The 24,062-nt window shown below is 41.7% G+C and overlaps 1 protein-coding gene across 1 annotated transcript; it reads right to left on the reverse strand.

Annotated features, from left to right (window-relative positions):
• Positions 1-1,674: 1,674 nt before the first annotated feature.
• tacr3a (tachykinin receptor 3a) lies at positions 1,675-22,501 on the reverse strand. The gene is made up of 5 exons (XM_041933610.1): positions 22,011-22,501; positions 18,324-18,512; positions 17,220-17,370; positions 3,019-3,215; positions 1,675-2,011 (listed from the first exon to the last, which is right to left on the reverse strand). The coding sequence occupies exons 1-5, from the start codon at positions 22,376-22,378 to the stop codon at positions 1,675-1,677; spliced, it is 1,242 nt and encodes a 413-aa protein (XP_041789544.1). The 5' UTR covers positions 22,379-22,501.
• Positions 22,502-24,062: the final 1,561 nt, after the last annotated feature.

Genomic DNA, 24,062 nt, shown 5'->3' on the forward strand with positions numbered 1-24,062 from the left:
TTTCAGCGCCTTGGTGTGCACACAAGCAGTGAGTTAAAATGACAGCAAGAAACTACTGAACAAGCAGCTGCAACAGCCGACAACTGTCCTGCTGGATTTGGCCACTGGCTCGTTGCCAAGTACCAGGAAACGTGTTTCTTACAACAGTTACATAACCGAAAGCCAAACTCTGAGCCACATAGAGCCAGAAAGAGTTCAGCAGTTCATTAACAGCTATTCCATTGGTGACTCTCTGCAGCCGCTCGTTCGTGGCTTCAGGGGGACACAGATGCAGAGTGCATCCTCTGTAGAACATTCACAGTTAATACTTACAGATGGAAGCTGTGACATACTTACATAATTACAACCACCATGTTGTATTTTCACATAATCTCCATTACGAGATGCTATCACCTTCTCAACATATATTTTAATAGTGAATCTCCAAGCAGAGCTGATTGATTTCATTAGAAATTATTTGAACTGTGGGGGTGAGACCTTAACGAAACAGCAGGGCACTGGCTGTTTATAGGCTAATCTCAATCAGAGCTGAATGAGTGGCGGAAGAAGGAACAGCTACTAACAGTGTTTTGTTCATGCAAAGGGGACCCCGATTGGATAAGGGGAAAACTTGAACGTACCACTGTAAGGCGAAGCACCTAGAATTTATCGATCATACTGCAGAAGGCAAACATCGTTCACCTCACGGGTTGTTAAGGCTGCTCCCGCACAGACATGTACAGGGCTCCCCACCAGGGCACCACCCACCCCAACCCCAGTTGCTAACAGACGTTTGTCATCTTTTTCTGAGCTATGTTGCGGGTTAACCAAAACTCCACAGTTACGCTGTTGGTTGAAAACAAATCCTGAACTTCAGTAGTTTGTTTCTGCAGAATATGAAGAGAAGCTGTAGGAATTTATGCCAAAGCAGAGCCCCGTTTCACCAAATCTGCAACACGCAAGCTGCAATTTGCAACATGAGATAACTTCCTCTCCTGTTTATTTTTGAGACGTTTCGCTGGTCAGACCAAACACCATGCATGCAAACCGTGCACGCGGATGACAGAGCCCCGCAAGACTCGCGTTTATCTGGAACAATCCTTTGTGAGCTGTGAGGCAGCCAATTTTTGGGATCTGCTTGTAAAGCACTGCTCCAAAATAGCTTTTGTGGAACAGCCCCCTGGAGCCACACCAACACTCCTCTGCACAGATATTATACAAAGTACTTTAAACTATATCAAATCTTTTGGGCATTGGAAAAAAAATCCTGTGACAGCTGCTTTATACCTTGAAGCAGAGCAATTCTGTTCTGAAGTATATTGATCGTGAATTATATATAACAATCTATATATAATAGACTGCTTTACATCTTTTAATGTAGGTTTACTAGTACGACCACCCGTTTTACGCATGTATCACTCTCTGTGTCCCCTGGGGTCTGTGCCCAGTGAGCCCGCACAGTAATCCATGCAACATGCTCCAAAGTATCTAAAAAAAAAAAAATTATTCCATCAAGGTAAAATATTAAATTATCTCTATATCTTATCTGCACATTAAAGCAACCACTTCCACCTTGATACAGTGCCTATAAGTCTAAATGAAGCAAACAACTGTGCACTTTGTATGTACAGTGTACTACACATGTGAATACATATCTGACATACATATGTCTGTGTAAGCCTGCAACAACACCCTTCAAGAGAACTCCTCGGGTGGAGCGTTTGGAGCCCCTCCATTCTGCGTTTTCGCACCGCCACCGTTGCATCCAGTGATCTCTGTGTGGCGAGACGTGATGTAGCTCCTCTTCCGATTGGACAGGGAGGGCTTCCTTCCAGATCCACCACCACCAGGGCCACCGTCGCCCTCGGCAGGGTCGTAAACCACCACCATGGAGGTATCCATTCGTGACAGGGTGTACATGCTGCTCTGTCGTGTCGGGTGCAGCCGCGTAGAGCGTAGCTCCAACTCGTCATAGCTGGACACCTTGATGAATGGGCACCAGCGAAACGCTCGCTTGAAGCCAGCTCGAAACCTGGTGCCACATGGAGAGAGGGGAAGAGTTGACAAACAAGAGGCAGGTGGTTGTTTGGAAAGTGGAGAAAGAAATGGAAGCGAAAAAAATTTATCTATTTTTTGGATATTTTCTAAATAGCAGTGTTTTAGTAACGCTGTATTTCCTGCTAAATGCTGCATGACTTCAATCGCACGAAGCAGCACATTCTGCACACAGCTCTGTTTCAAAGGTTGGCTCTTCAGCTGTGAATACTTTGTATTCAGGTGCCCCTAAAGTTTTTAAAAAAGCAGTTAGTGACGCAGGTCTTAATGTTTGAGCAGTGATGAAAAAGACGTGAATTGGTGTTGAGTGCAGTATTTATAGTGAGAGCATTCAACAGTACACTGACAGTACTTCAGGTGCTGGCTGTGGGTCCTTTTCTGAAAGCATTGATGTTTTATTCATTCAGCACTGATACAGTGTTAGATGCTTAAGAAAGGGAATATTTTTTTTTAACAATCAAAACCTTTTGTGCGTAATTGAACGATGTCCTAGACAGATTCACCATTCACTGAAAAAGATTTTCCATGGTAACGTTCTCAACTCAACTAAATATACAAAAAAATGTTGCTTTTACTGTCGTGTCTACAAATGGTTCAAATGAATCTCGTCATGTGGCAGAGTCCGCATACAAGTGTCTAAGAGACCTGGACCACACGTGTAAAGAACTGAAACAAACTCAGAGGGATGGAGAGAAAACATGCAACTAATCTTGATAAAATGATCAGTTTCATTTGCCAAGTCAGTAAAATTGGATGTTTATCTCTGCTTGGACTGAATGCATCCCGGCTGATTTGACCAGATATAATGAGCTCATTTCTTTCTCTTATCACAGAGTCCAGAACTAATGAATCCACGCTGAACTTTTAACATCTAGACACACGCAATATCACTACATTACATTCAGTGACGTGCTGTAATAACACAATCAGCTCCACTTTTGTTGTGTCATTTGGTGGCAGTGTTAAAGTAGCGACGTTACTCGCCTGCTGTTGAGGCAGCAGTAGATGATGGGGTTGTACATGGTGGAGCTCATCGCCAGCCACAGCACCGTCAGGTAGACCTGCTGGATGTACTTCCACTTGCTAAGGCGCTTGTTGAGGCCCGTCACGATGAAGTAGACATGATAGGGCAGCCAGCAGAGGGCAAAGGTCACCACCACGATGATCATCATCTTCACCACCTGCGAGAGGGAGAGACTGAACAGTGACGAGGAACGCTCTGAAGCTGCCCGCTGTTAACTGAGGGAGAGAGACAGAGTGAAGGCCAGCAGTAAGAAGAGTGACAGGATGGACGCTGTCCTCGGAAAAATAATGTCAGCATCATTACAGAAAACACACACAGTTTGTTTTAAGATAAGAGACGGAAACATAAACACAAAATAAGCCAAATGAAGTCAGAGAACAAGGTATATTATTCCAATTGAAAGGAGCCTTAAACATAAAAGCTTTTTTTCCAAAGGGGATCATAGAACGGAGCTGATCAGAGCATCTTACAGTACTTTGAACTATCAGGGACAAAGAATTGCTTTAAATAATAAGGACAGAGATAATTTGATACCAGAAATGGTCGTCTCATATCAACAGGGAGCCATCTGAAAATACCAAGGAACAGACATGGAACATCCCAGCATGAATCTGCAGGGCTATTATTTATGATTGAGAGGAAGGAGATCGGTTTTAAAAGCAGTCTGATAAACAATGTGAGCATTGTCCGGTTTTAGAAAAACATGTTGTGAAGCAGGTCTCGTTCTGACATGAAATGTAAAGCAAACCATACAGAACACCAATACAAAAATGAACTTTCTAATGCGCTCATTGTGTGCTTTAAACATTCAGTAAGTTGGTTGTGAAGCCACAAACCTAAATGTTAACGGCTAGAAATGACAGCTCTCTGGAGACAGTCATTACAAGCTAAAACCAGAGAGGTGGATCTGGAGCAGAGGTTTCAAAGATTTAGTTTTATTGACATGAAACTGTGTTGTGTATTCTGTAAGGATGTGTTGAACTAAAATTCAGAGAAAACCTGGACCCTGACCGTGGAACAGGACTCTAAGAACAGATGTCCTAAAACTAGTCTGCTATGGAAGTTAAACTGAAATATTGAATATTCATTATGCGTTTAACACAATTAGAAATCACAGTTACACAATTGCAGTAATGCTAATAAAAATAATTTAATATCATGACTGTAGTCAAGCTTTACAAGATTTTTTTTATGATAAGTCTCATTTAAAATGCTATAAACACTAAAAAAAACAAACATGCAAGTGGCACCTTTTATCATCTTACCAACCTATCTCCAGACAAAAGTATCAGCCTTGAAATTCTGCAACATCTATGCATGGCTACTGTGGCACAGTTAAAGTAGGGAAAAATCATAGTTATAGTTAAAAATATATGCAAACATTAACTGCTAGGTTTGTGGCAGGATTTGAACACTGTTCTGCTGCCCCTCACTCACTGATGACCCCGAGCTCCATCGCCTTTTCACCTTGCAGCATACAGGGCAAACTACTATTGCACCGCTACCTGTGTTCTGTACCTGTGTCGGCACTGCACATAAATTATGATCTGCAGACTCGTCGAATTTGGCTGTAATTCTTCGAGAACTGGGCTGCATTTTATTAAAAATAGAAGTTGTTGGAGAAAGAAGAACAGTGGAAATCTAAAGAATTTGCAGTGTTCTCATCAGAATCAGAAGCAGGTTTATTACCAAGTAGGTTTTCACATATTTGCCTTGTTATGTTGGTGCATAACAATAAACAGAACAACAAAAAAAAAAACAACAAAGAAAAATCAAGGAATGAAAAAGTCAAGTAAAAAATTCGCTTAATATATATAGGAAACGTGTAAAATACATGTGTTTGAAACTAAGAGGATGGAATGTGCAAATGATCACAATATAAAGGATATGTGCTTTGTGCAGAGAAAATAATTTAAAAAATGTGAGTTAATTTTACACTGAATGCATTTAATGACATTTGATCACTTACTTGTAAGCCAATTTCTGAAAAGTCTATTCATCTATCTACCCATCTGCCTTCCAGTGACTCTTTCAATCCATTTCTATGTGGAAGTAAACTGAATGAACTGCTGCAAACTGTCTCTGGGGGCTAACTGGGAACACAATCTATAATACTGTGTGACTTCTCAGCGGCAGGCTGGAGAGAAACGCTACCAGAGGCAAAACAGACATCACTGAGTCCCTCCTGAAATCCAAACACAAGTCCAGCACCCCTTGTTTCAAGTGCATGCTCCAAAGGAGTTTATGGCATAACACAAGCCGTGCCATAAACTGTGCCAGGTGGCTGCTAAGCAGTAAGTTAGTATTTTTGTTTGACGACAGCGTGGACGTTAAACGTAGGCTCCGATTCTCTCCAGAAGATACAAGTCGGGCTTGAAATTGATGTGAGAGGAGTCATTGAAAGATGTAAAAACCAGTCGCTAATAAAACAGCTTGGTGATGATGTTTAGATACAGCAAATGCAGCTACTAACTGAGAGTAACTGAATGAATCTCATATTCTGTGTTACTTTAAAGGACAACACTACTTTAGTCTATATTATTTTTATCGTCAACAAATCCCAAAGCCAAGGGTGTCTGTTAGTCCCACTTTCAATACTCCATGACTTCCCTTTACTGTCTGTCTAACAAGTTTTACTCAAACAGGAGAAAATTATGCATTTGCTGGGGAATATTTTCAGTGGTGTATTAATACATAGTTGGTGTTTCAGCAGGACAGTATGTGTGGGATGGACTGAAAACAAACTTTAGTGGCCATGTTCATGATAATGAAATCACACTTCATCCAGTGCAACAGTGAGCTTATATGTCATTTTAATCATTTGATTAATTACAAGTGTTGGAAATCTTGTTGCACTCTTTGGTTTCTTGTTAATGTATTTTTTTTTTACGGCTGAGATGTTCCATCACGATGAAAGTTTCATCTGGTTTCTCAATGAGTTACACATGTAAATAAACTGGAGGAGGAGAAACACACTTGCTCAGTGCTCTTGGGGCTTGTTTAAACAGTCTATATTTGGACTGAACTCAGCACATATAAGCTATTGTGTGTACACACAGGATATTTTATATGAGGTTGGCTTCTTAAACATTTTAAGTATGTGTCTGCTCAACCACAGCCTCTTCTGGAGACTTTCTGGCACATACTGTAAGAACTACACATACAACACTTGAATATCTGAAATTATACGCAAATTGTGCAAAAAACAGTGCAGAATGGAAGATGCAGACACACTTACTTAAACTTAAAAATTTGCGCATTATGCACAGGCAACAACAAAAGTTTTGCAAATGCCAGAGCAGAACAAGAAAATGCATCATTGCCTTACACTGAATTCCAGTCCATGTTGTTTGTGCATGATAGAAAGACCGAATACACAGCCTTGCCCTCACACAACTACCTCAGTGATATTGAAATCCTGTGAGGTACAGGAGGTTTAGGTGAACTCGGTGGTTTATATAATCTAAAAAAAAAAAAAGGTAGATGTTGAAAGGTGTTGCCCCCCTACCATCCACTTGTCATCATGAGGGATGAGAACGTCAGAGCACATATTTCACGCAATATCCTATGTTCATATTATATGATGTTGTTAATGGCAATAGCATGGCTGCATGCTATAAAGCCCTAAACTGAACTGAGCATGTGTGGACATCAAAAAGAATTGTTTCTGTCTGAAAAACACAAGCAATCATTTGTTTGCATGCCGATTATTGCACGCCACAGACTTCTACTGTTTGCATACACAGCGATTAAAAATTCACTTCGACAGTCACATCAAAGTGTTGCAAAATGGCAATGAGAGTTGCAGAATAATGCTAGCTAAAAACAAACCAGAGAACCAAACAACAGAAGAAAACTGGCTGAATGGGGTGTAAAGGCTTTGGTTTTGTTAGATGTCTTGTTTGTGGTATATGTTATACAATTAAGTTTTTTATGCCAAAAACAGATGAAGAGCAAATGCAGAACATTTTGAGATATAAAGACATGAAAGCAGATAAGAAAACAAAATAGAATAAAAAACAAGTCAAACAAACAAAGCAGAGTGAAAATTAATATATGCTGGGTCCTATGTTGGAGGTATGACTTCAAAGAAGTGCTAAAAGATAAAACTGATTACAACAGCCTGAGAGTATAAGATGGGAGCAGGAAGTGAAACAGCCACAGCTGGTCACACTCTGTAATCTCTGGCTGCGCTGCGGCTCAGAGGGGCTTGTATATATCTAAACCATCATGCCTTTGAATTTATCAGACATTCTCCTCAAATTTATTCCAACATTTCACAGAGCACCAGTGAAGATATGCAAGCAATGTGTTTTCTTCCTTGTGTAACCTAAAGAAAACCTGAACGCACTTTTCACCATAACTCTGCGGTGGGTAGTATAAAACAGACATTTCACTAAACTGCTTTGAAAACTCTGCAAGTTTTTGTCCTGGAAATGAAAAACAAACTGTCTGAAATCTTCAATAGTCTACTTCTTTGTAACTAAATTGTCAGTAGTTAAGACTGAATTTATTTTGTAGAACTATGTGAGGAATAAAAAGAGAACAGAACATGCACATTTCAGTCAGAAAGCAATGGTGAGTGACCAACTAATTTGAAAATAAAGCTATTCATATGATAAAGAAATGGTAATTTGGCAGTTCAATTTCACTCGTATAAACAAGAGCATGTGTGTGTGTGTGTGTGTGTGTGTGTGTGTGTGTGTGTGTGTGTGTGTGTGTGTGTGTGTGCGTGTGTGTTGACACCAACTTCATCAGTATTTGCTGTTGTCGCACGCTTGTGCTGGCAGAGGGGACCCAAACGCAGACGACAAAGTGCAGAGTGGTGCAATTCAAATACTAAAAAAGATGCCTATGAACAAAAGTGTCAGGGGAAAGGTGGGGCAGACAAATCAACAGTAGGAAGAGGCTGGAACCTTAGACGCACAAGGTACAAAGACAAACTGGAACAGACTGAGGGAAAACACAGACACAGGAAGTACAGCAAAAGATGGCACCAAAGATTAGTAATCAAATCACATAAATTTCTGAATGATTTCATCACCTGCGTGTAGCCAACAGCTACGTCAGAGCTCAAACGTCGACCCCAGAAATGTTTACAATGTGCCTTTTAACACATCTCAGCACTTCTGAAAATAGGTTTTTGAAAAGTGTATGTGAAAAATAGATAAATAATATTCTTTCTGCCCTCTGACTATTGTTGCTGAGTTTGTGCTGAATATAAGCATATGTAGCACTTTATGATGTTTTTGTAGAAAGGTGAAATATAAAAATGTCAAGGCGTGTCAAACTACCTACAAAGTGGCTGACAGGCCTCATACTCCTGAGGGTCGATACGAGCAGCTACAGGAGTGAGAAAAGAAGGTGAGCAGAGCACGTTTGTGCAGCTCATGGTTTTTAAAGGAAAGGATCCAGTCAAGAATTTCTGCTTTATGTTTTTGCAGATGACAGATAACCAAGGGAACAAACTGTCACTGACAAAGAATGACAAAGTGGGAGTGCTGGGGGTCTGGGGGCATCCTCAACAGAAAGCTGTGCATCGTCAGCATAGACATGTAAATTCCTGTTGCGTTTGATGTGTGGCACAGTGGCAACCCGTAATCTGAAAGTAAAAGTGGATCTACAAATGTTCCTCAGGGGACAGCACCAGGGAGATTGTGGCAGGTATAGAAGAAGCCTCTCAAAGTACAACAGACAAACTTCTACCAACAGGGTGGGAACTAAACCAGTTAACAGCTGCATCTTAACCATATCTTATTACTGAAGAGGGTCAGTTAAAATGAAAGCAGAGCCCAAATCACATAGTATTAAAATGGAACAGTAGACATTTGTTTTTTTTTCAAAAATAACATTGTTGTTTCTAAAATGAAATAAATTAGTTGGAAATGTATGTTTAAATAGGCCCAAAATGAAAAGCAGCGGGTCCAGAGAAGGTGTTTTTTCAGTAGAGGTTGAGCTTTGAGGTGCTTGAAATTGGATGATAATGTGCAAGTAAACAAAGAATGTATTGACTGTGGAGATCATATGGGGGTATTATAATGTGACAACAGTAAAAAAAAAACAAAACACAGGAAGTAGTTCTGGGGAGACACCTGGCTCAGTTCTGTAAATCAAAGGGAGATTTGAAGTTTCAGCCATACTCTTAGTTTACTTAATGAAATAATTAAGATACGGGTCACATTTTGAGCAGGTGGCTTTTGGAAACTGCAAAAGATGCTCTGATCACTAAACTAATTGTCTCACCTAAATGCCTGGGAAGCGGCCATAAGAGACAACCAGCTGCCAAAAGCAAATATGACTGTAATTGACATGAAAATAAGAGGGCCTACATGCATCCCCCGGGCCTACAGGGGCTCACTGTCATAAGATTTTTAATGTCGAAAGCAGGACTGAACAAACACTGCAAAGCAAGAAAAAGCACTGGCAACTTTGGAAGTTCACTAAAGAAACATAAGGCCTTTGAGGTTGCCACTAAGTAATTGTGACACATCTGCATAACTGTGATAAAACATATCTAAACGACTTTATTTCTAATATTTCACACTTCTTATCTCAACCTTCCTCCTGGATTTGCCGGTTTGTTTTGTGCTGTGATCAAACTGAGAGATTTTTCGGCTAGAGGAGCGAAGTAATTCTCTACCATTTTATATCTCTGTTGCTGATGCGAAGGTCGTTTTATAAAGGGCAAGGATGAGAAGAAAAGTCTAACTACTCATCTCAAAAAACATCCATCTGCCTATTAACAGGAATTAAAGTGAGGGACTAACAACTAAAAGAGAGCTACAGTGAGCAAACACAAATTAGCCTAATTCTTTCTGTTTCTTGAATTTCCTGAGCACTGATGGGTTTTAAGGTTGCCACATATGTGCAGTAAGGTTGCATAACATTGATCTTGGCTGACGTTTCTTTCGAGTGATTGATTGCAAACCCACAATACATGAATTTCTGAATTACATGCAAGTGGAACATTCAAGACTTTCAGATGAATTATTAAAAGCAAGAAAGAGGACTTTGATTTTTCTATGTAGCACTAACAGTTTGTTCCCCACAAATTATGTCAACTTCGACTGAACCAATGAGTAAAGCGAGACAAAAGGCAAGGCAAACTCGATTTGTACAGCATATTTTATAAACAGGGAAACACAATGTGCTTTACATAAATATATGAACAGAAAGAAAAAAAAAAGCAAATAGATGCTGCATCAGCCATCATTTTGACCAAACACTGCAATTTTGTCGAAGTAGGTGAACAATTTCAAAAAGTTTTATGAAAATTACCCAGTTAATAGACAGATATACAAGTGAGAGTACACTTCCTTGCCTGAATGTATCTGTGCACGTTCAGAGAACCTTTGATGCTACTTAGATTAAGTGCAACACAAACGGGCTCAGACAGAGCACAGGGAATAAGAGCTGAGTGAAGATGTACATACAGTAAAGCAGAACTCAACGGCACAATGTCTCATCTGTTTTTAACCACTTTGATGTTTTGGGATTTCTGCAGACTGTTACAAAGGCCTGTGGGACAAAAACACAGAGAAAAAAATGTAATAATAATGGTAATCATACTGGAGCCGAGGATTACTGGTGCTATTGTGCGGAGGGAACATGCCCTCATTCACTCTCTTGCCAAGAGTTAGATGAGAAGATGAGACCACCTTCACATGTGTCTGCAAAATATGAAGCCACAGCCAGCAGCTGGTTAGCTTAGCTTAGCTTATCTTAGCACAAAGACTGAAAGAGAGAGAAACTGCTCTGTTCAAAGGTTAGCTGGGTAGAACCAGGAGTTGTGTCTCTGTTTATGATGTTTCAAGGCAGCTTTAATGCTACGTCACCTGGTGCAGTTAGTTAGTCTGTCTTTGTTTTAAGGAAGAGTGGCAGACACTTTCTTCTTTTTGATTTTGTTTTCTACCCTTGCAGCAAAACACACTCAAGGTTATGCTTCTTGCATGGGTGAAGTCACTGACAGCACACGTCTGCATGCAAAATCCTCCTTGGAGCGCATCTGCAGCCTGCCTCCCATACACGAATGAGTTGAGTTTGTGGGAGAGTGAGTGAATTACTGGCCAGTTCCATCAATATTAACAAAATAATTTTTCACAGCCTTGGCAATTTTCTTGCAACATAACAGCAGGAGAGCAGGGAAGTGGATGAGGGATGCCTTGGGTAGAATATCTCTGGAAATGGTCACGCGTTGACCATGAGACTCATGCAATTGACACTTTTCACACGTCCATTCCTTCATGCAGCGAAAAACTAATTCAGAACTGATAATGTTGAATTAGTCTTAGTCTTGTGTTTCACTCGCACTATACAAGCCTGACCTGAGTCTTTTTCTTCGGTTTTACACACGGAATGACAGTGGCTGCCTGTTGAGCTCTGACCACTGCCCACAAGGTGTTATGACCTACACTGAAAACTGTGCCTGAACACATCCTGTGCAGACAGGCAGGATTCAGGCTGCTGCTGCGCTGCTAACAAGCTGCTTTCACCCTGTGAGCTGTGTGGAGTACTCATGAAGTATACACAACCTGTTTTGTGCTTTAAGTCACTTTTTCTGTATTTTCCTAGTTCAGTGCCTGAACATAACCACAAAAACACTGACCTTTCTGCAAGACATTGCAAAGCAAGAGCAGATATCATAGGCAACCAATGAAATACGTTTTTGCTGCATATTAGTATATATAAGTCACACTTCTAGGAGACGGGGTTGGTAGTTCAGTGAACTGTCTCCTTATTGCTTTGGTTTTAAGGGTAGCAGGGCTATGCTGTCCATTACAAGAGGTCACCAAACTTTACTTTGATTATATTAAAGGTGTAAGTCATCCCTCCCTGACAGGTGTAGCAATGCTAACAGTAGAGAGAAGGAGAGGCCAATGTACGCCCATGTGTGCAACTAGCTAATCGGCTCATTAGCTACTTTTTTAATATAGGCCTGGCAGTATACATTATGAACTTTTAGGATGACAGATATTAGTATTTACTTGTATTAAAAAGTGATTCATGGGTAGCTTTTAAATAGTTTTTAAGGTGCTACAAAGGAACATAGTTACAAAGTGACTAGCAAAAAAATAATTAAAAGAACAACTGAAAAGACGCTGAAGTAAATACTTCATATCAACCCACCGTGCCGTGCTACACCACAGTGTTTCACATCTAAATGAAAATGAGCAGTGGGAAACAAATGAGAGTAGACGAGGAAACATTTTTGTTTACCCCCCCCCCCCCCCCCCCCCCCCAAAAAAAAGTAATGACATTCAAACGCTAATGATCTTTTTAATGCATAAAATGGATATTGAGTTGGATTGTAATGGACCAAAACAGTCTCGGGGCTACGGCGCTAGATTTATGTTTCTTCATTAATCCATTAAATGACTTTGCATTGGTTAGCTCGAAGCCACCGTGAGTCCCGCCAACAATTGGAAGCATGACACTATGAGGACGAACGTCACTGAGTGAATGAACATGAGAGCGACTTAGTGAGTAAAAACAAAAAAAGGTGTAGATTGAACGAGATCAATCAGAAGAAACATGGACGGAAGTCTTTATGACGTGGTGAAGCTTAGTGGCAGTGGCTCCGGCCATCGTCATCTTGGCTGTGCCTGACCAAATAGTAATGCAGTCAGGCATGGGCAAAGAGGTGGAGCGCGGGTGGAGCAGAGGCGGTTGCTTTTCTTTTTGCTTTCAAAATTGGTCTTTCCTTGACCTCAACCAAAATGTTTTTAGGCCTAAAATGAATAAAGCAGGGCATACATAATGGTCTCTGGTGCTTTGTATGTCCACCACACACACGCCACCATACAGTAATGTAATACCTCCTGTACTGGAAGAAATGTCACATGTGAGCATTGTGCAGCCAACAATTGCATTTCTTCAAAACTATGTTTGGAATGTACATTTAGCGATATATATATATATATATATATATATATATATATGTAAATGTAACATTCTGCTTACTGTCAGCATCTGAAACGAGCAATTGTTTACAAACGGCAAGAAAGCAAGAATACTTTAAATCTTTTTAATACCTTCTAATGCCTTTTTTGAGTGCATTGGAATGCTTTTATACTTTTCAACACCTGCAACTACTCTGTTTTTTGGAGATGCGATTGCTTCGTGAACAAAGGCTCCTTTCGGAGACAGCAGTCACAAGTTGTTGCAAGAAAGAACGGGGCATCCAATGTACTGGGGGGTGGGGGGGATACAAAGCCTTATTTCAAGCATGGCTTACACCTTACACCAAGTTTTTCAGCAGGTGTCTTTGCCGGGGTGTGATTCAATTCAACAATCACTGGTGAGAAGACAGAGCTCAGGAGGTTAAGTGACTGCAGCCACAGTACTGACTCTCAAAAGAAAGCAGCCGACTCCTCTTGTGTAATCGGGTGACATGAGTGACCCTGAGAAAATTGCTTACTGATTTTGATTATATAGCAGGCCCGGGCACTTAGCTCTCTCGGGGCAGATGGATCTATTGACACCTGTCCTGTCAGGATTAGAACAGTCCCATCAACGCTGGAGGTTAGCCCGACGCTAGCATACACTGCAGCTTAACACTGCTGTGCTTCATTTCTGGAAAAATCTGATCTTGTCGAGATAATCCATTCTAATCCTTACACCCACACACATATGCACATGCACATACATGCACACACACACACACACACACACAAACACACACACACACACACACACAGCACTTTGTCTTCAGGGAGGAAGAAAGACGGACGATCGATGGTGCTCACAACACCAGTCGAACGCAGGCTACCTTTGAGAGCTGTTCTGCAGACTTACGACAGGTCGTTAGAGTTGCACCTCAGATTGACATTTCGACCGCACAGCCTCAGATATAATCTTAAAGTAGGGCACCTGCTGCATGGTGATTGCGGCAGAATGGATTAACTCAACAAAATTGACTGTTGGGTCTTTCCTCCTTTCTGGATGATGAGAAATCATAAAAAGATGGAGCTTTTTGTTGCTTGCCATCACCTCACGACCTGTGTAACCTGCACAGGAAGTTTGTCGTTAAGGTGAAACACTCGGAAATACTTGAGAAAACTCTTGAGAGATAACAGCCCTCTTCACGGGTTGTTTCTGTACAAAACTACCACTTTCCGCATCATTACTTCAGTCCATCCCTTATTTTCATCCTAATGACCTTCACCACTATCATATCAGCAACAACGAATAAATTACTCTCCGTCCTTTGAGTGGGTGAGTCACTGTTCAATACACACCAATGAACCATATTTTTTGACATGCTAGCAGCACAAGTCCAGGAATGACAGTGTTGGTTGGTCCATCACTTTTTCTGCATCCACTTCCATCAGCTAATCAGGGTCATTTGTGGACTTAATTGATACAAAAAAATTGCTATCAGCAGCCCACTTAAAAAATAAAGCATTGGATTCAAGAGTAGTATGCATACTGACACTTGAGTTTAATCAAGTTTATCATTTTTTCAGTATGAGCACTACATTTTTAAGATAATTATTTATTCAGTATTTTGGTGTCTGCTGTCTGGAACACAGCGGAAACATCAGCTTTTGATGCAGCTACTTCTGTGATGCTTCACGGTGTTGCCCGGGGCTGTTTTCTCCTTTCTGGAACATTTTCTGACCAGAACCTGCAAGCACCAACCCCTCAACCCCTCATGACATTAATCCCCCAAAATAAGACACTGTTCAATGTAGACCATGAGGACAGGAGAGGGGTTGAGAGACAAATACATTAACACACACACACACACACACACACACACACACACTCAGCACTGGAACAAACAACAGAATGCACGCGATCTGCCTGAATACTCCTGTGTACAAACAACAAAACCCACACACAAGAATTCCTTTTCACTTATTGATCTTCATAGTTACAGAGGGGACTCCTACACATGCCCATTTTCTGGCTGGAAGACTCAGAAATAATGACCGTTGTGGTGAAGCCAATATTGATTCTTCGGAAAAGGTTAAAGCACCTAAAGGCAAAGACTCTGCATTCATAGGTAACAATTGCGCGGTTGCTCGGGAGCTCGGGCAGGGCATCAAACAGCTGGGTGACCAAATTAGAAACGTGTTGTTTTCTAATGAGGATATAAAGAAGAATGGACATAATGTCAACGCATAGACTTAACAAAGCAATTCCTCAATGTGCCTCTCTTGGCGTTGTCTGATGGTCCCTATAGGTTTTGACCACACAGTAGTTTCACACAGTGATATAAAGCAGCCAGGAACACATGTTAGCACACAACGACTTTCAACCAGAAGAACAACAACAGTTCTTTCTTTACGATCAATCAAATGGAGCCACTGATCGACATTAAAGCAAACAGACAGAAGAAAAACTCCTGATTCAAGAAGAAAAACAAGCTGCAGTTATGATGATTAGCGTTCATTAGTCAACTAATACAAACATATAGAAGCCTTTTTTTAGTGACATTGCACTTTAATAAGGACAGGAAGCGACAGCTGGCCCCAAAATGCCATCACACAGCAACACAACCGGAAGTTCACCGCCAGATTAAAACGATCCCCGGTGTCAGTGGATCAGTTGTGTGTATTTGCTGGCTACGAGTGGACTTAATCAATTTAAATATTTTTTTAATTAATTAACATCCAGTTTAAATGACTACATTTGGAATATGACGGCTAATGATACGCATCAGCTCATCTGGCGGGGTTGTAGGATTAAGCACTCTATCGCAGAAAGTAAGGAACGTTTCCATGAGAGAGTGAAGTCAGTGATGGACCTGGGAGGTGTGGTGTTTGCATAAGTGTCCTCTTGGATGCCCCTGTGGTAGATAAGACATGATAAAGTGTCTTCTACGGCAGCCTGACACGCAAGAAAAGGATGCAGTGCCATACATGCTGCCCAAAATGCTAGGAAATGAGCTATTCCCTGTGTGTTTTATTACACAGTTGAAGTAGTGATACTTTAAATCTGAGTCACATAACAATACAATTTTAATCTTAACCAGTGTTTGGATCTGTTTCGCCATACAAGCATAACATCTGTTGGAATTATGTGACCCTGCTTGCCCCAAGTCTGATTTTATTTGGCTTTATCACCATCTTATGACCCAGCAGTTCTTGTTATCTCTGCTCATCCTTCGTGGTCGCAGTAAGCAGTCTTACTGTGAAAGCACGTCTTGAACGAGCTCCTCGCTCCTGTAGCGTAAAGGTCTTGGCGTCAGATACGTCTACCAAAAAGCAGCCGAACTCGTAATGCCTTGAGACACTGTTGGTCTTCAGAGCTTGTGCCTGTCCAGACGCGTGGACAAACAGTGGATTGAGGACCAGTGACAGCCACAAAGGTTGTGTGGTTTTCTTCACGGAAATGTTCACAGTGTCTACCTGCTGCACGCACATGAAGCCATCATTCCTGATCAGCTGTAGCTAATGTTCCGAGCATTTAAGTGTAAAATAATAAGTGCCCTTGAGCTTTCACCAACTGACATATAAAATTAAAACTGAAAGCAAAGCAACCCAGCTTTATTAATTGCTGAACTTAGTCAACATTATTTTTCTTGTCAACCTTACCACCGGGTATTAAATGTCATATTCCTATTTTCCATTTATTTCTTTAGAGAGCCTTGCTTTAGTGAAGAAAAATAATGTTTAAGCTTTCTATGCTGCCCTACGGCACGCATGCAATACCTCTGGCGCTATTTTGGTTCATTTAAACATGTAAAATATTAAGATGTTCTATGTTACAGGTTTAAAATCGCACAAAATCGCTCATGGGGAGTTGCTGTAGAGAAGACAGATGTTATATTTTAACCAAGTTTTTTTATCAGCACTTGACAACAGATTATCGTCAATTAGATGTGGTGGTGGTAATTAAAAAAGATAAAATCTAAATCCTAAAGGTGAATATACTGTAACAGTAAGTGGATAATTGTTCTGGTTTGGCAGATGCTGTCTTATTGCCTTGTAGCTTTACAATAAACCAATCCCTTTTTTTTCTTTAAAGGCAAATAATTGTCCAAGTGGTATATTTGCTCAAATCGTCCTTTTCCTGTTCCAGAATAGAAAAAAGGAAGTGTTGCCTGGTGCTGCTTATTCCTGCTTCTAGCATCATCATGTTCACAGTTACTGATTGGGCCACCCCGGGGCAAATCTGAATGAATGTTGCCCTGTTTCCCCTCAAATACACTTACCTTCCTTTTGGCCCTGAGCTGTCCATGATAGTTATCAGATGAGTCTCCGGGGATCTCCCCTCCCCACAGAGTCACCCCCACGATGGTGTAAGTGATGCCCATCACCACTAAGGGTAGCACGTAGACCAGGACTGTCACTATGATATGATACCTGGGAAGAAAAGGACAGAACGATGCATTCATGCACAGAATATAGATTTATTTTCATATCATCTGAATTCAGGTTGAGCTGTGTGTAGGTACTGCATCTGTTGACGATGAATGTAGGTTTAATTAGATGGCGACATTGTAACTAATTGACAAGCGAAACGAAGGCATCAGACATTTCAACAAGTGCTCAAAACATCATACAGAATGTTTAGTTCAAGTGACAAGAGGGGCTGTTGTAATTATGACTGGATGCAAAGGAGGAAGTCAGGAGCAGTCCTTAACCACGTTGTTTATGATAACCATGATGACGAAGGTCCTACAAGAGACTGATTGACTCATTAAAGCAATGGCAAAGCAGTCGCCTGACAGATAGTCCCCTGTTGCCTTACGTGTTATGCAGGCACGTATTTCTTTCTGACTGGATTCAAGAGGCAGTTGAACATAACTCGAACAGGTAAGAGGAGAGAGATTAAGATGACAGTCTTCACTCACAAAGGGAGCATTGTTAAGGTCAGAGTCGGACTGCTGACGTGTATCATTCAGACCGTCCAACAGGTGGAGATGATCCACCTGGGCGTTGGTGAATGTCTAACAACGCTGACATTTGATGCACCGTGTGATTGCATGTCTAATATAGTCTGGAGAGGATGTATCACACGCACCATGATCCTCAACATGAATGTGAGAAGGTGTGTCACAGTTTATGTGCTCCCACTGGAAATACATTAAAGAAAATGTAGCTTTGGCTCATTTTTCTCACCACTCTGCTATGAAAACAGTTCAAACAGTTCAAGGCCTGTGTGTAAATTCTATCTTAACTACATTAATTACACTGTAATTAACTTGCATGGAGCAGCGAGTTAAAACAAGCTGCATTAAGACAAAGCTGATGCAGCAGTGAGCTGATACACTGCCTATAGTCTGTGTGAAAGCAAGTGGCTAAATATTTCTCACATGAAGGGGTCCTCGGCCATGCGGGGCCAGGCCACGTAGCAGAGGGTCCTGCGGGGCAGCGTCCGGATGGTGGAGAAGTAGCAGAGCGGGAAGGCCAGAACCACGGCCAGACTCCAGATGCAGACAATGACTCCTGTGGTGGCCTTCGCCGACAGACGTGGTTTCAGGGGATGTATGATGGCCATGTACCTGCAGGTCAGAGGTCAGGAGGTTAACAGGTGAAATTGCGTTTAAAATCCTGACAACATAATAAATTGTTGATTGATGTACAGATTTAATCTTTATTTAACAAGGAGAAATACATTAGATTTTACAACAGAGACTTGGCCCTGTATGCTTTTAATTTTCCTTTATTCATGTACATGTCATAGCAGTTTTTCTCAAATTTTTAGGCTTTTGACTCCTTAAAATGAAGCCATGTCGACTTGTACAGGTGACAGCATTAAAACTCGAGAGTGTCTTGGATTGTTTGATTTAAAGGATTTTCAGAGGCCCAAGGAGGTAAAAGTAAAGAGTATTTCACAAGAAAAATGAAAAATAAAAGTAATTTTTTGCAAAAGAAATATAACTTTTCTATATTATCACTTTAATAATGTTGCCACTCCTCCGTTTTCCATTGGGAAGTACTGCTATAAGTGATAAAGTCTGAAAAGAAATTATCTGACCTGAAAATCAATAGATGACTCAACCATTTTAACTTTATTTTTCAGCATTTCATATTGTATTTAATTTTCTGTAGCCTGTTAGAGTCCAATTGTGCTGCACTTTCAGGAAAACTGACGGATGATTCATTCCAAAAAACTGTGATGAGATTTTGTTTGAACCGCACAATGAAGTGCTCAGAACTGACGGGAGATTATAAGATGAACGTGAACCCAGCTCAGGATGCTGCATGATTTTCAATTCCTGGTAAAGCAGGCTCAGAGATGCTAATTCAATCTTCATAAGATGGTAAAGAATGGGCCTTGTCCTGTCACATCAGTGACTGGAACTCTCTGAAGGACAACAACAACGATGGCCCATCTATTCACCGTTAATTGCTTGTCATTATTCTGAGTGTCTCGCTGGGGCCTTGTGGATGACGGTGTGTGAATAGCTTGTTAGATGCCCAATCAAGTATGTGCCACCGCAGTCTGGAGTTATTTGGGATCCAACAACCTCGCGCAACGGTGGCTCATCTAATGGACTTGTAACTAATCACAATGTAATGCCAGGAACACTTGAATAAGATGAACAGGATAACACATCAAAACACATTCAGAGAAGTATCAGCAACAAATGGCCATGGTCACAGAGACAATGCAGCTGCAAGTTAATAAATCATTTAGTTCTTTTTTCCTTTGTTGTTCAACCTGGGAGCCTGTCATGGCTTAAGCTGCAAAAAGCTTTCACACAGCGTATTGTTTTGAAAAGATGTCACCGTGGCGCAACAACTCCAACTAAACACTCACTTCATCACCGCCCGCTGTTTGACTAGCAGAGATTACCTCGGATGAGGCTTCCAGCACAAGTAGCCAAACATGAGGCGCACAGCTAAACGTCCTCTGAGCGGAGGAGATGGTTTAATGTTTCAGCCTCCCTCACTGCACAGCATCACGCAGCAGAAAATACTTAAAGGATCAGTTCGCCCAAAAGATAGCTTGGTTTGGTTTTCTTGGATTTTAAGAGATCCACCTCGGATATTTCTGATGCCACCACAAGTCAGTGCTGACAGGGGTGAAATACTTCATTAAGGTTTAAACTGTGAATTATGCAGAGTAGCAGATACATTGGTTCTTTTGTTGAATTTATAAGAAGTCATTTTTCCAGTGCTGTTAGAGCAAGAAACCATCTTTCATTAACCTTCATTGTGTTGGGGTGGAGGCAGAAATCTTTATGGAAAACAGCACCTTTTGTTCTCAGAGATGAATGCTCTTTATCTCCTTCTACAGTTCTACCTGCACATAATAGTAGAGTTTATATATAAAGTAGATACAGGTCAAGTAATGGTGTGACAGAACAGCTTCAACACATGGAAATAAAGGTGTGAGAAATGAAGTCACCAGCTGTGGTATCATGAAGAGCTTCGCCAGTTCCCCTTCACACAGCAACCTGCGTTTATTTTGCTACAGAGCCTCAGGAAACATGCTTGGCAGCACAGAGTCTGCAGGAAGGACAAATTCACAGATGATCACGAACTGTGGCCTCATGCCATTTCAAGACATCAGAGCGGAGACAGCACCATACTGAGGTTACGAAATGCATGACCGGAGGTTACATCTACATCGCGTAGGTCATGCCGATGTTCTCTTTCTCAGTACACAGCTGACAGACTTGAACGGACACTGCAGACCAAAAATACAAATGCACTGAAGTTGCTGTGGAGGAGCCAAAATGAGCACGGCCTCGGGAAATGCACCGCTCCCTTTGTGTGTCAAGGGGAAGGAGTGGAGGAGGAAAACACCTCACACAATATCACAACCCTCTGTGACACTTGTATTCTGCAGACGCACACACACTGTGTCTGCGTGCAGCTCCTACATGCTTCTTCTGTTCATTATGTTCAGCCTGTGGCTGCTCCCTTCATCAGTCTAATCCCTTTATTCAAACATTATGACACGTGACGGTCCACTGATCAATATCAAAGCCCTGCTGATAGTGATAACTGCATCACCACTGGAAGCCACGGGGGAAGGAAACAAGAGGGAGATGGAGGAAAGAAAGAAAGAGATGTGAGAGAGCCAAGAAGATAAATAATATGAGTGGATGTGAACAAGAGGACAAGAGAGTCAGAGAGCGTAAAGGCATGGAGGAAAGGGTGATCTTTTCTAGGGTGTTGGCACAGAGAGCATCATTCACTGCAGTGCAGACTCTGCAAAATAACAGCTTCGTCACTGGCAGTGAAACGTGAAAATAAAAGTGTGGGACCCATGGTGGGTGAGTCGGCAGCCACCCTGCTGGGCGACCACCTTTCCACTATAATAATGCAAATTACAGACAAGGAACTCGCCACTCCTCCACTGGGAACTGAAATAAATGTGTACTTAAACCAGCAGGGAGCAGACACTTCCACGAAATAATGTGAGAACAAAGCCTCATGGGGACTCCATATAAATAAGTTATCATGAGCACAAGAGCAAAAGCAAGTACATCAAATGACTTTAATTGCACGAGCTTTTTCCGAATGGATCGCAGTTTGTCTTCAAGCAAAAGACAAAATGCTGATTTGACTTTTCTTTTTAAGCACCAGATTCAATTTTCTGCCACTGCTGGTGGAATAATCAGAAAGGAGATGCCCATAAATTCATGCGTGAAGCTCTTCAGATCAAAGTGTTCAGATGTTTTTTTTTTTTTTCCACATGATGTCTAACTTGAAATATTAATGTTCTGTGTATGCGGTCCGGATTGCTTCTTTGATGATTAAGATGTGTTGAAGGTAGCCTGCATAAAAAATGAATAATCTACTTTCCCCCTTTTCCTCCAATACACCAACTAACAGTGATAATTCATTTATCCCAATATAGACAAGATTCACACAGAGGCGCAACTAAGGAGAATCTAAATTACTCCTTTAATAAAAAGAAAACAATACATTTACCCACACATGGAACTGGTCACCTAGGCTATAGAGGAAAGAAGGGTGGTGGTGGTGGTGATTTAACACCACCACTCATTCGTTAAATATTGTGCAGCATTTCAGAAGCCCACCTGTCCACAGCTATCGCAGTCATGGAGTAGATGCTCGCAAACACGGATGTGACCGGGAAGAAGTTGTGGAATTTGCAGTACGCTTCCCCGAAGTACCACTCCCCGTGAGCCGCGTAGATAAAGTTTATCAAAGTATTGAACGCGGCCATTGACGCGTCCGAAAACGCCAAGTTTAGGATAAAGTAGTTCGTCACCGTCCTCATACGCTTGTGGGCAAGAATGATCCATATCACGATGAGGTTTCCGAACACCGCCACCGCCAGCACGAAGCTGTAGGCTACGGACCAGAGAGCGACGCGCCACGGCGGCTGCACGAACTGGTTGGTGTAGTTCGCCGTTATGTTGGATCCGTTTTGTGGAGCCGCCATCCTCTTCTCCTTCGCCGCGATTCTAATCAATGCTTCGGTTGTTTCACGGGTCTGATCTACGCACTGGGGAGCGAAGCTAGAATGGTGGGGCAGGAGTTGAGTATATGCACCATAGCGCGCAACTTAAACACTTCACCATCCACGAAATATCTCCTCCCCAGACCCCCGCAGTGGCGCCCGCACCCGCTCCGCACTTTTCAGCGTGAAGAAATACTAAAGAAAACGCGGTGAAGCTGCACAAGTACGATCCAGCGCCTGTTGAATGTGGGTGTGAGCGCGCAGCCTCTCCTCCAGCAGCAGCAACAGGCAGGGCGCCGTGCGCACTCCGTGACGCGCAAGTGGCACAATTGATGAAAGAGACTGATTGATACTCGTGGCTGCTGTTTAAACTTCATGAATAACGGATGGGCCACGCTGTCTGTCTCTCCGCGGTGTGCAATCAGTCAGCGCGCGCTCTGTTCCGTTATCTCCATGACCCCTCAGCAGGTAGATGATCTTGTGTCAGCAGCGTTTCAGAGGAGACACAAACAGGATATTGAAATGTTGCACACAACGTGTGTCTACACACCTCTTTTCAGCCCTTCGCTGTGGCGTCAAAGGACTTCACACTTCAGTGCCATCTCCCCCTGTTCAGATTTCCACATGCTGTCAAATTCTGCATGGCTCGTCATTTTAAGGTGGATCGGCCCCTGTCTTAATGCGTCTTTGATTGCGGCCTTAAGTCATCCTCGCGGTGCACATGAGAGAGCAGAAACGTGCAGTGCCTTATCACCGTGTTGGTATTTCTGCGTCTGTCCCCTTTTCTGTCACATCAACATTCACAACTAACAGGCTGATGTCCCCTCCAGACATCCAACTGTTCACATCGGATAAATCTCCCTCATCTGCCTCCATAGCCGTTAGTGCTGTGGTAACCTCTACGCGGGTACATTTACATGTACTGATCAAATCCAATCTATCCAGCAGGAGTCCAGTCATTTACTTCTTCCAAACCCATTCCCAGCTACCATATGATTTTAGTCTAAGGCTCCAGTTCTTAGTTGAGTGGAGTTTCCTCACATTTGGATTTGAAATAGTATCATGTCAGCAATCTAAGGTTAAAAAAAAAAAAGTTAAATGCAGAATGTACAGATAATGCCATGCTGCATTTAAAGTCATCGGACGTTTTCACTTCACCTGTGTTGGCACAACACAGCAAGGCCACCATTTTTTTCCGTTTCACTCTTCCTCAAATCTAGCTTCACTTAAGTCACTAAGTGTTTACAAAGAGATACAGATACAAAGAAAGCTGCAAACGCTAACCAAATAGATTTCTAGTTCTAGTTTGTAGACTGTTGATTATACATACATCACATTCTTACCTTAGACATTGTAGTCTTATGCACATTGTTGACAGAAATGCAGTAAAGTAGTGTATGTATGAGTAATCAGGAGGGTTGTGTGGCGCAGGAACAAAACCTAAATTACTCCTAATTAAGAGCTCGCTGAATCATTACAAAGACGCTGTTAGGATAATTGATGCTGTCGTCTTTAAAACACAGGATTTTATGTGTTAGGCTCAGCCTATGCGCAGAATTTCAAGTGATTTTTTTGTTCTGCTTCGCAATCCAGCATGTCAATGCTGATTGAAATTCATGTCAGATGCTGACACTTTTGAAGTTTTGTCCCCGAGGATATGTAAATA

Source organism: Chelmon rostratus, chromosome 3, assembly GCF_017976325.1.
Source record: "Chelmon rostratus isolate fCheRos1 chromosome 3, fCheRos1.pri, whole genome shotgun sequence".
Taxonomy (NCBI): Eukaryota; Metazoa; Chordata; class Actinopteri; order Chaetodontiformes; family Chaetodontidae; genus Chelmon; species Chelmon rostratus.